This window comes from Furipterus horrens, unplaced genomic scaffold (genome assembly GCF_987537825.1).
Source record: "Furipterus horrens unplaced genomic scaffold, mFurHor1.1.pri manual_scaffold_12, whole genome shotgun sequence".
NCBI lineage: Eukaryota > Metazoa > Chordata > Mammalia > Chiroptera > Furipteridae > Furipterus > Furipterus horrens.
The window spans coordinates 84,403,952-84,416,279 of record NW_028327182.1 but is presented as its reverse complement, the minus strand read 5'-3'; the positions used below and the strand labels follow the sequence as shown (position 1 = coordinate 84,416,279).

Below are 12,328 nucleotides of genomic sequence, written 5' to 3'. Positions count from 1 at the left end.
TTCCTTTAGAACTAACAGCTATTTGAGCCAATATTGCATTTGTATGGGAGGATGGATTTCGATGGGTGTTGCTTTTAGGGGTGCTGAAAGCCCGTTCCCTAGGTTTTGGTCCTTCAGGGCTGAGACACATTGGGACATTCCTCAAGAGAGAGTGGCTCTGGATGGTGACTTTTGCTGACACATCCTGGTTGCCCAGGATTTCCCTGACCATCCTTCTAAGTGCTGTCACCTTCCTTGTGAATGTCTAATTAGGAGTCAGCCTGTATGTATTTTGCTTCCCATCCAGGGAAGTTTTAGTTGCTTTGGTGTTTCCCCTCTTCTTTTGGCTAGAGCTCCACCGGAAGTACTACTTTCGCATTCCACAACAGCATATGGGGCAGTGTGACAATGTGAAGGAGTGAACACTTGCCTCTGGCTTGTCCTCTGTCTAGGATACCTGATCTTCAGCTCATAAGCTGATATTTCTTTTCACAGTATCACCGGCCTGTTTTTTCCTCCTCCCCAAGGAGGTGTGATTTCTTACAGCATTGGGATTTTTTTTTGTCCTGTTTTTGTTTGTTTTGTTTTTAGCTGGAATTTGGGATTCCTCCCTTACCCCTTTTTGCTACTGGTGATTTCTTGATGGCTTTGGGGAAGGCACACATTCTTGACTATATGAGGTGTGTCCGGAAAATGTCCAGCCATTGTTAATATAATGAGAAAGGTTTGTGCGGCACCAGTGTAACCTGGCAGCCGAGGAGAGGAGACTGGCATGTGCATGTGTGAATAATGACAACTTCACAGTACTAGTCAGTTGGGGCAGTAGAAATGCCATTGAGTGAGCCTGTGTACTGTGTAACTGTCGCATTCAAAATGACTGAGTGAGCAGCGAATCTTCATCAAATTTTGCGTTAAGCTTGAATATTCCTGTGCAGAAACTATTTGGATGATTCTGAAAGCTTTCGGGAACGATGCAATGAGTGCAGCACAAATAAAAGTGTGGCTCAAATGCTTCAAAGATGGACAAGAATCTGTTGAAAATGATCCATGTACTGGGAGGCCTGCAACAAGCAGAACACCCAAGAATGTTGAATGTGTACAAGCTGCAGTCAACAAAGGTCTGTGACCCAGGTGACGCAGCTGCCCTACAGCCCCAATTTGGTGCCCTGCAACTTCTGGCTTTTCCCCAAACTAAAATCACCTTAGAAAGGGAAGAGACTTGAGGCTGTTGATGAGATTCAGGAAAACACGATGGGGCAGTTGATGGTGATTCCAGCAAAGGATTTTGCAGAGTGTTTTGAACAGTGGAAGAGACACTGGGAGAATTGTGAGGTCCCAAGGTGCCTACTCTGAAGGGGGCTGAGGTGTCATTGTCCTGTGTACAGTGTTTTGTGTATCTTTTATCTTGTTCAATAAATGTCTCTCTTTTACATATTACATGGCTGTATATTTTCTGGATAGACCTTGTACTTGCAAATTAAATACTTTTCTTTAAGCGTAAACATTTTCCTCTCTAAATCAGGTTTTGTAAAATGGAAAAATTAATCTGTCAGAGTCTGCCTTTGACAAATGAAAGACATGCAACCTCATTGACTTTATGGAAGTCATTTTGTAGTTTGTTTTCTAAACTGTTATTTTAGAAACAACAGGGAATGTACTCCCTGTTGCTTACCAGTGACTCCTGATCTAATGAAGTATAAAATAGTTCTTTATTTAAAGGCTAATATAGTTAGAATTGAAATTAGAAGAAGCAGTAATGATTTTGAATATTAAAGGAATGTATTTTTCTTTGTCATAGAACATTTATTATAAAGTAAGTAGGAATCTGTTACTGGGTGTCTATGGTTCTGTGTATGTTGGGCTGCATGCATTTAACCCAGTATGTGGAAAGTCCCTTTTAAAGAATGTCACAAGATTTTCCCCAACCCCCAGATTAGAGAAACTGTGCTACGTACTCTTCTCCATTAAATGCAGTAAAATTGAATACTTAAGACTTTAGGAGTAGGCCTGTACAAGAAAGTTAGTAAAAAACCATGTTGAGATGGGTCTGCTCAGCTAGGTACCCCTCTCTGATTTTGAGGTCGCCTCTTGCACATGAGCCAACATAAAAGTTTAAGATTTTTAATTCAGTACAATTATAATTACTGTGTTTAATGGACCTTGAGAGATGCTCACAGATATCTGGGACTACCAGTGTTGAATTGGTGAATGATGAGTCTGTTAGCCAGGAAAGAAAAATTACTGTAAAAATTTTATAGCTATTATGTAATTGTGTCATAGATGAATTTTGTCTCATTGAAAGTAATTGTCATTGTTAAAAGAGTTTTTGTTTTTTTTATTTGAATGGAGGTGAATTGATCATTCTAATATTTTAGATTCTAGTTTTTTCTAATGAACAAGTCACATCTGTCACCAAGTACCTTTTTTATCTTCCCCAACTTACCTTCTATGATTTCCTTTATATCTGGGAAATAGATATAATATGTATAAAAGTTCATGAGTTCTTTTCTCAGACAGTCCCAAACTTATTTTACTTTCACTTTAAGTATCTTTTGGGTATATTTTTACACTTAAGGGGAAAAATTAAAAATTAATAAATATAAGGGGCAATATAAATTTTCTCATTGTGTAAGTATAGGCCAATAGATTTAGTCGTTCAGATGATGTACAGTGGTTGTGGCTTTGCTGACAGTTCAATTAGAGTGAAAAATGTCTTTAAGCTGTGACTTTGCTACCATAAATAAAAATACCACTTTAAAATACTGCAAACACTTTAGGTTTTTCTTCTTTTATTAAATTTTAGAAGTCATAGTTGTTAGTTACAAGATTTAATATTGTCCAGGGTTGTTCCTTGGAAGCTTTAATTTTTAGGCAGTAAAATGCTGAACATAAGTGAAACAGTTTTCTGTCTCTAAACTCAGACCTGGTGATATTAGTGCCCTTACATTTGATATTGAAACATTTTTAAATGGCCTTCATTGAAACGCTTACATTATAAGGAAAATTGTTAAGTGTATTGGGATTAGGTTATATGTTATGAACTTAGTTTTTTCTCACAGTGCCAGCAACAACGCTTTTCCACATAGTGAATTTTAAAATTTCTTTGAATATGTGAAATAATGCAATTCTTTCTCACCCACTCTTTGGAAAAAGTAGGTGCTGAAATTTACAAAATAGGTTTATATTACTTAGTTCAGTAGCTGAAGAAGAACTGCTCATCACGGTGAACTTTTTACTGCTACTTGCTTGCCCTGACCCTTCCCCAAATAGCACTTCCATAAACTGAGTTGCTTAAGCCAGAAACTTGGGAGGCAGTCATTTTGGCTTTAAAATCTATCCCAATTTTCTCTTTTTTTGACCCATTTACACTGCTACCATCCTAAGCCACCATCAATTCTTTGGCTAGACTCTGGCAAAATTTTTTTTAACCTGTGTCTCTGATTTTGCTCTTGACCCTCTCCAATCTGTTTTTAAGTAATTTCTCTTATAAATGACTTCCTAAGTACTTATCATAAAATCCAAACTTCTTACTCATGACTTAGAAAGTTATGGCAGATACTGTTGGTTATCCACTCCAAATTTATTTTCTCCCTTAATCTTAAGCCAAGATCTTAAATTTTGTTCAGACAGCAATGTGCCCAGCTATAAAAGTCTTTTTGGATAGCTGGACAGAGGGCACATTTTTTTTTTTAGATAATGAGATATAGGTGAAAGTATTTGGAGAGGTTTCCTTAATAATAAAAAAGCCAAGAGAAAGCCTTTTTCCCCCTTTGCCCTCTCCCCCTTCTTGTATGGGAATCTGAATGAAATCAGGCTTGGAGGAGGTGTAGTTCTCTTGTGAAGTGGAAGTGACAAGCAAGTGGAAGAAAACTTATACATGCTAAGGATGCCAAAGTGAAAAGATTTTTTTTTTTTAATTTTTATTTATTTTTGGAGAGAGGGAAAGGGAGGGAGAAAGAGAGGGAGAGAAACATCAATGTATGGTTGCCTCTTGCGTGCCCCCAACTGGGGACCTGGCATGTGCAACCCAGGCATGTGCCCTGACTAGGAATTGAACCAGCGACACTTTGGTTCATAGGCCAGCACTCAGTCCACTGAGCCACACCAGCCAGGGCTCCAAAGTGGAAAGATTTTTAAAGAGCTCTTAATACCATTGTTAAAACTACTATGCCAGCCTGGATTGTGAATCTCTACCTTTTCCTTAAGGCTTCACTACTTTTAAGTATTCTGTTATTTGCAAACGAATATGTTCCTGATAGAATGGCTCTGTATGGCCTAGCCCTGCCCATCTTTCTGACCTCATCACTGTACTCTAGCCATATCAGCTAGCAGACGAACCCCTGCTCAAATCCAGACTCCCTACTTAGGACTCAGAAGTTCTGTGTGATCTGGCTTTACTGCCTTCTCCTAATGTACCACTGCCTTCTCCATTTCCAAAGCAACAAAAACATTGAAATACCCAATAATACCTGATGAATATGTGCAAAATGTTAATGGAGAAAAACGCAAAAATGGAAGAATGTAACAGACCAGAATTGAAGGAGAGGTATATTATATACATGGATTAAAAGATAGTATTGTAAATTGGTCAACTTACCAGGATTAATTCTAATTCGTGAGTTTTTAAAAACATATTTTAAAAAAAATTTCTAACAGGTTTCTTCATGAAATGTCAAGGTAATCATATTGAATATCAAAAAGCAGTAATAACCAAGATAATTTTTTGAGAGTAATAAAGTGGATTGACACTGCCCCACTCAATATCTAGGCTTATTTTGAAGTTAAACTATTAAACAGATAAACTGATCAAAGAGAAAAGATATGGAAAACCCTAAAGTTCCTAACTCACATCATACTTAGAAGTAGATTAAACATTTAAATGTGAAAAGCAAAATTATGAAAGTACTCTAGAAGGAAAGTAGAAATAGGAAAGATGTCTTAAAGATCATGTAGGAAGCACAAACCTTGTAGGAAAAGATTGATAAATTTTACTCTGTTAAAGCCCTGGCTGCTGTGGCTCAGTGGATTGAGCATTGGCCTGTGAGCCAAGTGTCGCTGGTTCGATTCCCAGTCAGGGCACATTACTAGGTTGCACGTCAGGTCCCCTGTTGGGGGCACGAGTGAGAGGCAACCACACAGTAAAAAAAAAAAAAAAAAAAATTTTACTCTGTTAAAGTTTAAAATTTGTATGAAATTACATTGTAAACGGAGTTTAGAAACAAGCCATACATAAATGGAGAGAATACTCATATATTTATAATGCATATAATCAACATACCATTGGTGTCCAGAATATATAAAGAACCTCCTACAAAACAATAAGAAAGACAAAGAGAACATTGGGTCAAGACAATGAACCAGTAGCTAAGAAATGTAACTCGAATAGTCAGTAATGAACAGATGATTATACCAGTTTGCATGGGTTCAGCTATAGCCATTCAAAAACTCATCTAATAGAAATGTAAAGCTTAAGGACATTTATTTCCTGCACGTCAAATTGACAGGTTGGTTCAGCACTCTGTGAGTACAGGAGGGTTCTGTGTTAGCATTTTCATAATTCTCTTGACCTTCCCAACATGATATCCGCAGCTCCAAATGTCATAACCTTATATGAGAATTTTCTAAAAGTAGAGAAAAAAGGAGAGAGAAGAAAGGGGTCTTCTTCCACATACCTTCTCCTAGTGGGGAGAAAAATCTTTCCAGAAGCTTCTAGACTTTTCCTTCTGTCTCATTACTAGTTACTGACAGTGGGGAATGAATCACCTTTCTGGTGTGAGAGTAATAAGGGTTCACTCCTTAAACTGGGGAAATGATTACCTTCTCTTATATTACTTTCTGTCCAATTCCTGAGCAAAATTGAGTTTTTCTTTGACAGCAAGAAGAGAGGGTATTTGCCATATTTATTAGCTTTTCACTAATACAGGTTGAACCAAGTGATATTGATAATATAATATGATATATATAATATATTCTAATAACAACTATGAAATATATAATGTACAAATGTATTAATATGGAATACATAGAAATATGTAAATATAATTAAGCAATATCTGTAAATATACAAACTTAAGTGTTTAAAAACATGAAAAGTATACAAATATGTTGGGACGTAACAAACATTGACTTAGGTAATGGTATGTCCGGAGAAGAAATTAGATGACTAGGATTAAGAAGTTCAATTGCATTTATCCCATTTTCAAAAGAAAAATGGAAATATCTGAACCAATAATGTAAATAACATTCTTATTTTTTGTTCTGCTTTTAACGCTTATAAATTACCTTAATGTACTCAGGATGGGGAAATGAGTATTCTCAAGCATTTCAGTTGAAATGGAAATTGATATTAGAGGACAGTTTGGCTAAAGAAACAAATCTGGAAGTTTAATCATCAAAATGTTCATGGTAGTTATCTGACCTTTTTTCATGAAAACTTGGTGTTTTGCTTATATTTTAAAATATTTTTAACGTTTGCATAGTCAGAAAGCCTTTAAATCTGTTTTCTTTTTGTAAATGTAAGATTAAATGCTTCTTACTTACTATTTTGGTCTACTTTTCATGAAGTAGACATTATGTACATGTATATTCATGTAGTCAGCAAATACATCTTTGAGTGCGTATCAGGCACTATATGCTAGGTGCTGGAGATACAAACAGCTCCTAAGACTGCCAGAGTACCTCTTCATGGAGCAGCTTGAATGGGGAGGGACAGAAAAGGCATATAAAAAAATGAACAAGGCACTTTCAGTTAGTGATTAAATATAGAAGGAAAGTAAAACTGAATGATATTGAAAACAATGATGGAAGAGTGGGTGCAAGCGTTGAGTGACTTTAAATGGGGTGGTCAAACCAGAGTGTGTCTGAGTTGCTTTATCTTTGAGCTGAGGATTGGATAAAAGAAGGAGCTAGGCCTCTGAAGGTCTGGGTCCCAGGTCTCAGGAACTGCAAAGTCCCTTAGGCTGATAGGAATTTGTTAAGTCACTAGAAAGTGAAAGGGTGAGAGGCAGGAGAGGTGAGAAGGCCCAGCTCGCATAGAGACTTGTAGGTTTAAGGCGTTTGTATTGGTATTATGTGTTATGGGAACCCATTGCTGACTTTCAAGCCAGGAAGTGGCCTAATCTATGCCTTGAAAAGGTCACTCTACGAACTCGGTAAGGACGAATTGTAGGGCAGCAGATGTGACAGGGGAGAGAAACTGGTTAGAATGTTACCTGCTGGCGTCCAGGCAAGGGAGAGTGGGACTTGAAAGAGAGCTGCTTCCTCTGGGGAGGAGACAGCTTGGAGATCCGTGTTTGGAAGCACAGTTCACAACTGTCAGATCTGAGGGAAAGAATCCTCAACAATAAAATGAGGATAATGGTATCTCGCACAGGGTGTTTCCACAAGGAGCTAGTGCACGTTCAGCGTCTGTCAGACTTCATGACACACCTGAGCGCTTAGTACGTGTTAGCTACTTACCATTATTTTTATTGTGAAGAAAAGGGCATGAACATGGGGCAAAAAGATTGCTTCTGTAAAAGTTAAATTATACCTTGTGTGTATGTCTCAGATTGGAGGTCTTCCCAGCACATACTGTGTGTTGGTAGAAATTAGAGTTTACACTGCCTTAATTTTTAGTGATTGTTACTGGATCCGAGAAGGAGGGTTCATTGGTTTTTATTTTGTTCTTTATATAAAATTGAGCCATAAATATGTGTTTAAGCAGCAACATTATTTCTTTTTAAAAGTATGATATAGCTCTTTTTTTAACTGTGCTAGCTTGATGAATGGGGCACTAATGATCTTGTCTGCACTATGTGTCTGTAATGTTTTCACTGAAAAACTGTTTTCCTAAGAGTCTGTTAGTGATAAGTTACTTCCAGTTCTATGTGGTTCTTTGAACTGACATTTTTTTTTTTTTTGGTTCTTTAAACCCAAATAAGCAGATCAGTTATAGGAGTAATTATGACCATAAACTTTGATTGTGAAACAAAGACCTTATATAGCCATCAGAGATCATGAATTCTCTTTATGTGTGAACAGTAATGTATAAGCATTTAACATTGATAGAATGATGCATGACTATGATTCGTACTCAATAGAACAGATAGAGTATATGTTTTGTATAAACTTTAACAAAGCCTCTAATTAATTATTTTAATAATTCAAAACCATACTGGAAGAGATTACTTCATACTTACCACATAAAATATCGTTACTGATTTTGACTGTTCGACATACATCCTTTTATAAACATTTGTGTATACACATACATGTATTTATACAAAATTGTGTTTTTATATTAAAAAAACAGTTAAACTGAGAAAAACATTTCATAATTCTACTACTTAGTGATTTAAGTTTCTTTTTTTTATCCATCTGTATTTCCAGTATATATATTTTTCTCCTATATTTTATGTTTTTAATAAAAAAAACTGATTAAAAACAACTTGCCAAGTTTTTGAATTTTATACAGCAATGGGCAACAGGTTTACAGTTGTGCATACACGAAGCAGTTCATTTTTGTATTATTCTTTATTAATTATTGCATTATTTATTTGTATTACAACTGTAAAACCTACTTTTAGCCACCCCTGTATAATATTCTGTTTTTTTCTTGTGTAGATGGTTTATACCTTTTATGGTGATTTTTAAAAATTGTGGTAAAATATACACATTTTAAAATGTTTAAATTTTGTTTAAAAATAAAATTGATCATTTTAGCCATTTTAAATATATAATTCAGTGGCATTAAATACATTCACAACGTTCTATCACATCCTTTTAATACAGGTTGATATGCCTTTTGATACAAGGTGATATGTTATATGAAAACCATGATTTATTGAACATAACCTTAATTTTTGGGCATTACATTGTTTCCATAGTTTCCTATAAATAACATTATGAGAAACATTTTGATGCAAAATTTTTGTTCATATATGAATATTTTTAATGCTAAAATTTGAAAAGTGATATTGTTGAGTCAGAGGGTATATTTGCTTAAGCCTATTGATGATAAATGCGACATTTATTCTAAAATCTGGCACCAATTTATTCATTGTTATTGATGTGTGAGCACAATTCAGTTTTACCACATTCTTTCTGATACTGAGCATTTTTGTTTAATTTTATATTTTATATCAAAAAGTTTTAGTAAAACTTGCTCTTTTGCTTCAAGTTATAGTGGATTTTTTTTTAAATGCCAATTGATGAGTTATAAAGTATCTTATTTTCACTTCATTAGAGAGGAAAGGAAATTTGTTCTCAAACATTGTTAATGCATTAACTCAGATTTATAAAGAAGGGAGGTCATTAAATCTTCATGGGTAAAGAAAGCCCTGTGGCCTAGTGGAAGACCAGGGTTGTGATAGGAGGGAAAGGACATTAAAGTTAGAGAATTAAACAGAACCTGACATCTATAAAGTTCTGCGGATATATATATATTTTTTAAAGGCAGCAAGATAGTTACTTTAGCATCTTTCCTATACTTTTGTTCTAGTTACTGATAAAAATTGACCTCTTGTCACCCCAAAATTTCAGCTTAATTTGAAGGATATTTTCTATGGAAACCTAATTCTCACTTTGATATATATTGGTGGAGGCATATCTTTTACTTTTGTGACTTTTTACAGTAGATAGTGTGTAGAACATGTTGAAGTAAATTGTTTTTTATTTTTTGTTTTTCACACAGTTATTTAGTTTGTGTATGCATAAAATGGAGGATGATATGACTCTTTTATTGCTTTTTAGTTTTATTGAAGATGCTATTTTCTGACATTACACAATAAGTAATAGCATGGAGGTACTGATACCAAGCCATTAAGACCTAATAAAATTTAAAGTAGGAAAGAACATTAGTAAAGCTTCAGTTGGCAAAGATAAAAATTCTAATATTTGCATTTCTTTAACCCATTGCAATGTAACTTGTAATCTTATCACAGTAATACAATTAATTTAAAGTTGTCGTTGACTATTTCTTCCTTTTTCCATGGATCTCACTAAAATCCTCATCGTGCTGGACATTGCATGATGTTGTGGACCTTTGACTTCCATATGTTGTATTTTCATGGTATTTTATATCTTTCTCAGTGTTTACCTAGTCCTTATACTGCCCCACATCCTTTCTGGCTCTCCCTCCTCCCCTTTTTTCTGTCTAAAAGTTGTGATACTTCTGTGTTCTGCTTCTGTATTTTCAAATGCCTGTATTCCCATTTGTTTGTCACACTGTGGCCTCCAACTCAGTAAATCAAAGCTTAAATTGTGTCACTGAACCATCTGTTTGATTCAGTTTGGCCACTAGTCCCAAGAGGAGATATTTTGGTATTATCTTCAGTTCTTCCTTTCTAAATAACTTGTAAACAGACTATCACCACGTATTCCTGGTATCCATACATTTTTCTCCAATTTCTCTAATGTAATGTTGAGTTTTGTGATTTGGTTGTCTGTAGTATTTAAATAACTTTTATCTCTTAAAATATAGAGGTGGATTTTATACATTTGATTTTGTCTTGTGAAGCATGAAGGATAGGAGTCTTGTCTAGCACTGTTGCCCAGCACATATAGGTATTGAATAAATGTTTTCCTTTTTTTAATGAACTGCCCAAAGACTAAAGGAAGAGCTTTCTTGGTAGTAAGTTTTGTGAAATGAGAAAATCTATTTGAATGTTAGCTATTTTTTTTTTTTATCCCTTTTTAGAATATAGTGCTTCAGTTCTTATTTGTTGGTATTGTTAAAGAAATTCTAATGGATCTTTTTACAAAACTGATAGAATATATAAGAAGTTTCCCTCTTTATCTTTAGGTTTTGGAAGGAAGGATGTCGTAGAACATTTACTACAGATGGGTGCTAATGTCCATGCTCGTGACGATGGAGGTCTCATCCCACTTCATAATGCCTGTTCTTTCGGCCATGCTGAGGTTGTGAGTCTGTTGCTGTGCCAGGGAGCCGATCCGAATGCCAGGGACAACTGGAACTACACTCCTCTGCACGAGGCTGCCATTAAAGGGAAAATCGATGTGTGCATTGGTAAGTATTACTTCAGGCTATCTAAATTGTAAGACCAACCTGACAGTACAAAATTTTACATAAAGTTTACTATTTTTTCTCTCTCTCTTTTTTTAAAAATTTTGCTGGAAATAGTATTTCCTTAGAATAAGTAGAGAGGATTTTATTACTTCTTATTCTTGAAGCAATCATTTTTCAATCAGAAGGGAAATAAAGAGAAGGTAATCTAAAGTTGGTTAAGAATAAGATTCAGAACATTAACTCTACAAATGCAAATCAGATGCTAACTGGTGTGGAACTAAATTTTGATAGATTACTATTATCGAAATTAGTTAATTTACAGTCTTTAAAAGACTGCAAATTTTCTTTCGTAGCATCAGTGAGAGCCATTATAAAGCACAAATTCTTACTGAATTAGATGACATATTTCAGTTTGACTCAGGGAAAGTTATCTAGTACTAAGGCAAAGCCTTTCTCGTTATGTTGCTAAAATTGAACACCAGCTATTTTATTATATTAGGACTGGAAAGTTTTGAGTGAGTAGTTCAAATACAACAGTTCAAAGCTTAATATTTTCAACATGTGCCATAGTCTAGAGAAAAAGCAATTTCAAACAAAATTGAACTTTTCAACCATTGTAAGTATTGAGATCAAATGAAATCATATCTAATCAGCATTTCTTTCTCTTTTATATGTCTACACACACACTCTTTAGATTTTGCTTTTTTGAGTAACATTTTTCATTTTAAAATCTAAAACAAGCTTCTAGAGGACAAGCATAGTTTCTCTTGTGTGTATCGTCTGTTTCTTCATACTCAAGGTGGTGGATGTTTGTTTAGCCCATGGCAAGTTGGTTTCCATAATTGTTGTCTTCCTGGATGATATCCAGTTCAGTTTCGTTAATTATCTCTATGGTAAAACTTAAATATATATGGCATTTTGGAAGATATAGTGGTGGTGCCGTTAAGGTTTTCTCCTCCTTAATAACCATTTTTGCAGCCTTTAACATTTTCCATTTTTTTTCATTATTGCAGTGCTTGACATATACATATATATTTTAATCACACTTCTGTCATTATCCTTTGTCATTTTAACATTCATTGACATGACCATTTGGATACCCTGTCCTTTTTGATCATTAACATCTTCCATTTTCAGTTGATTCTCTCATTACCTCCTAAGTCTCTCACTAAAACAGCCCTAGCTTGGACTAAGTCCTAACATAAAACTACCCTGAAGAGCTTTAAATTAAGTTATTTGTGATAAGTTACTGTGTAATAACTATTATGGGACTTGATTTGTATTCTTACCTACTCTTCTAGACTTTCATCTTACTTACGTTCATCCCTTATTGCTTTACCT

At 35.0% G+C, this 12,328-nt stretch overlaps 1 protein-coding gene across 1 annotated transcript in view; it reads left to right on the top strand.

Annotated features, from left to right (window-relative positions):
* The window catches only part of TNKS (tankyrase), a 163,805-nt gene that overhangs the window by 16,788 nt on the left and 134,689 nt on the right, over positions 1-12,328 (top strand). The window contains exon 2 of the mRNA XM_090257983.1: positions 10,763-10,987. Within this exon, the coding sequence (XP_090114109.1) occupies positions 10,763-10,987 (225 nt within the window). The remainder of the gene's footprint in view (positions 1-10,762; positions 10,988-12,328) is intronic.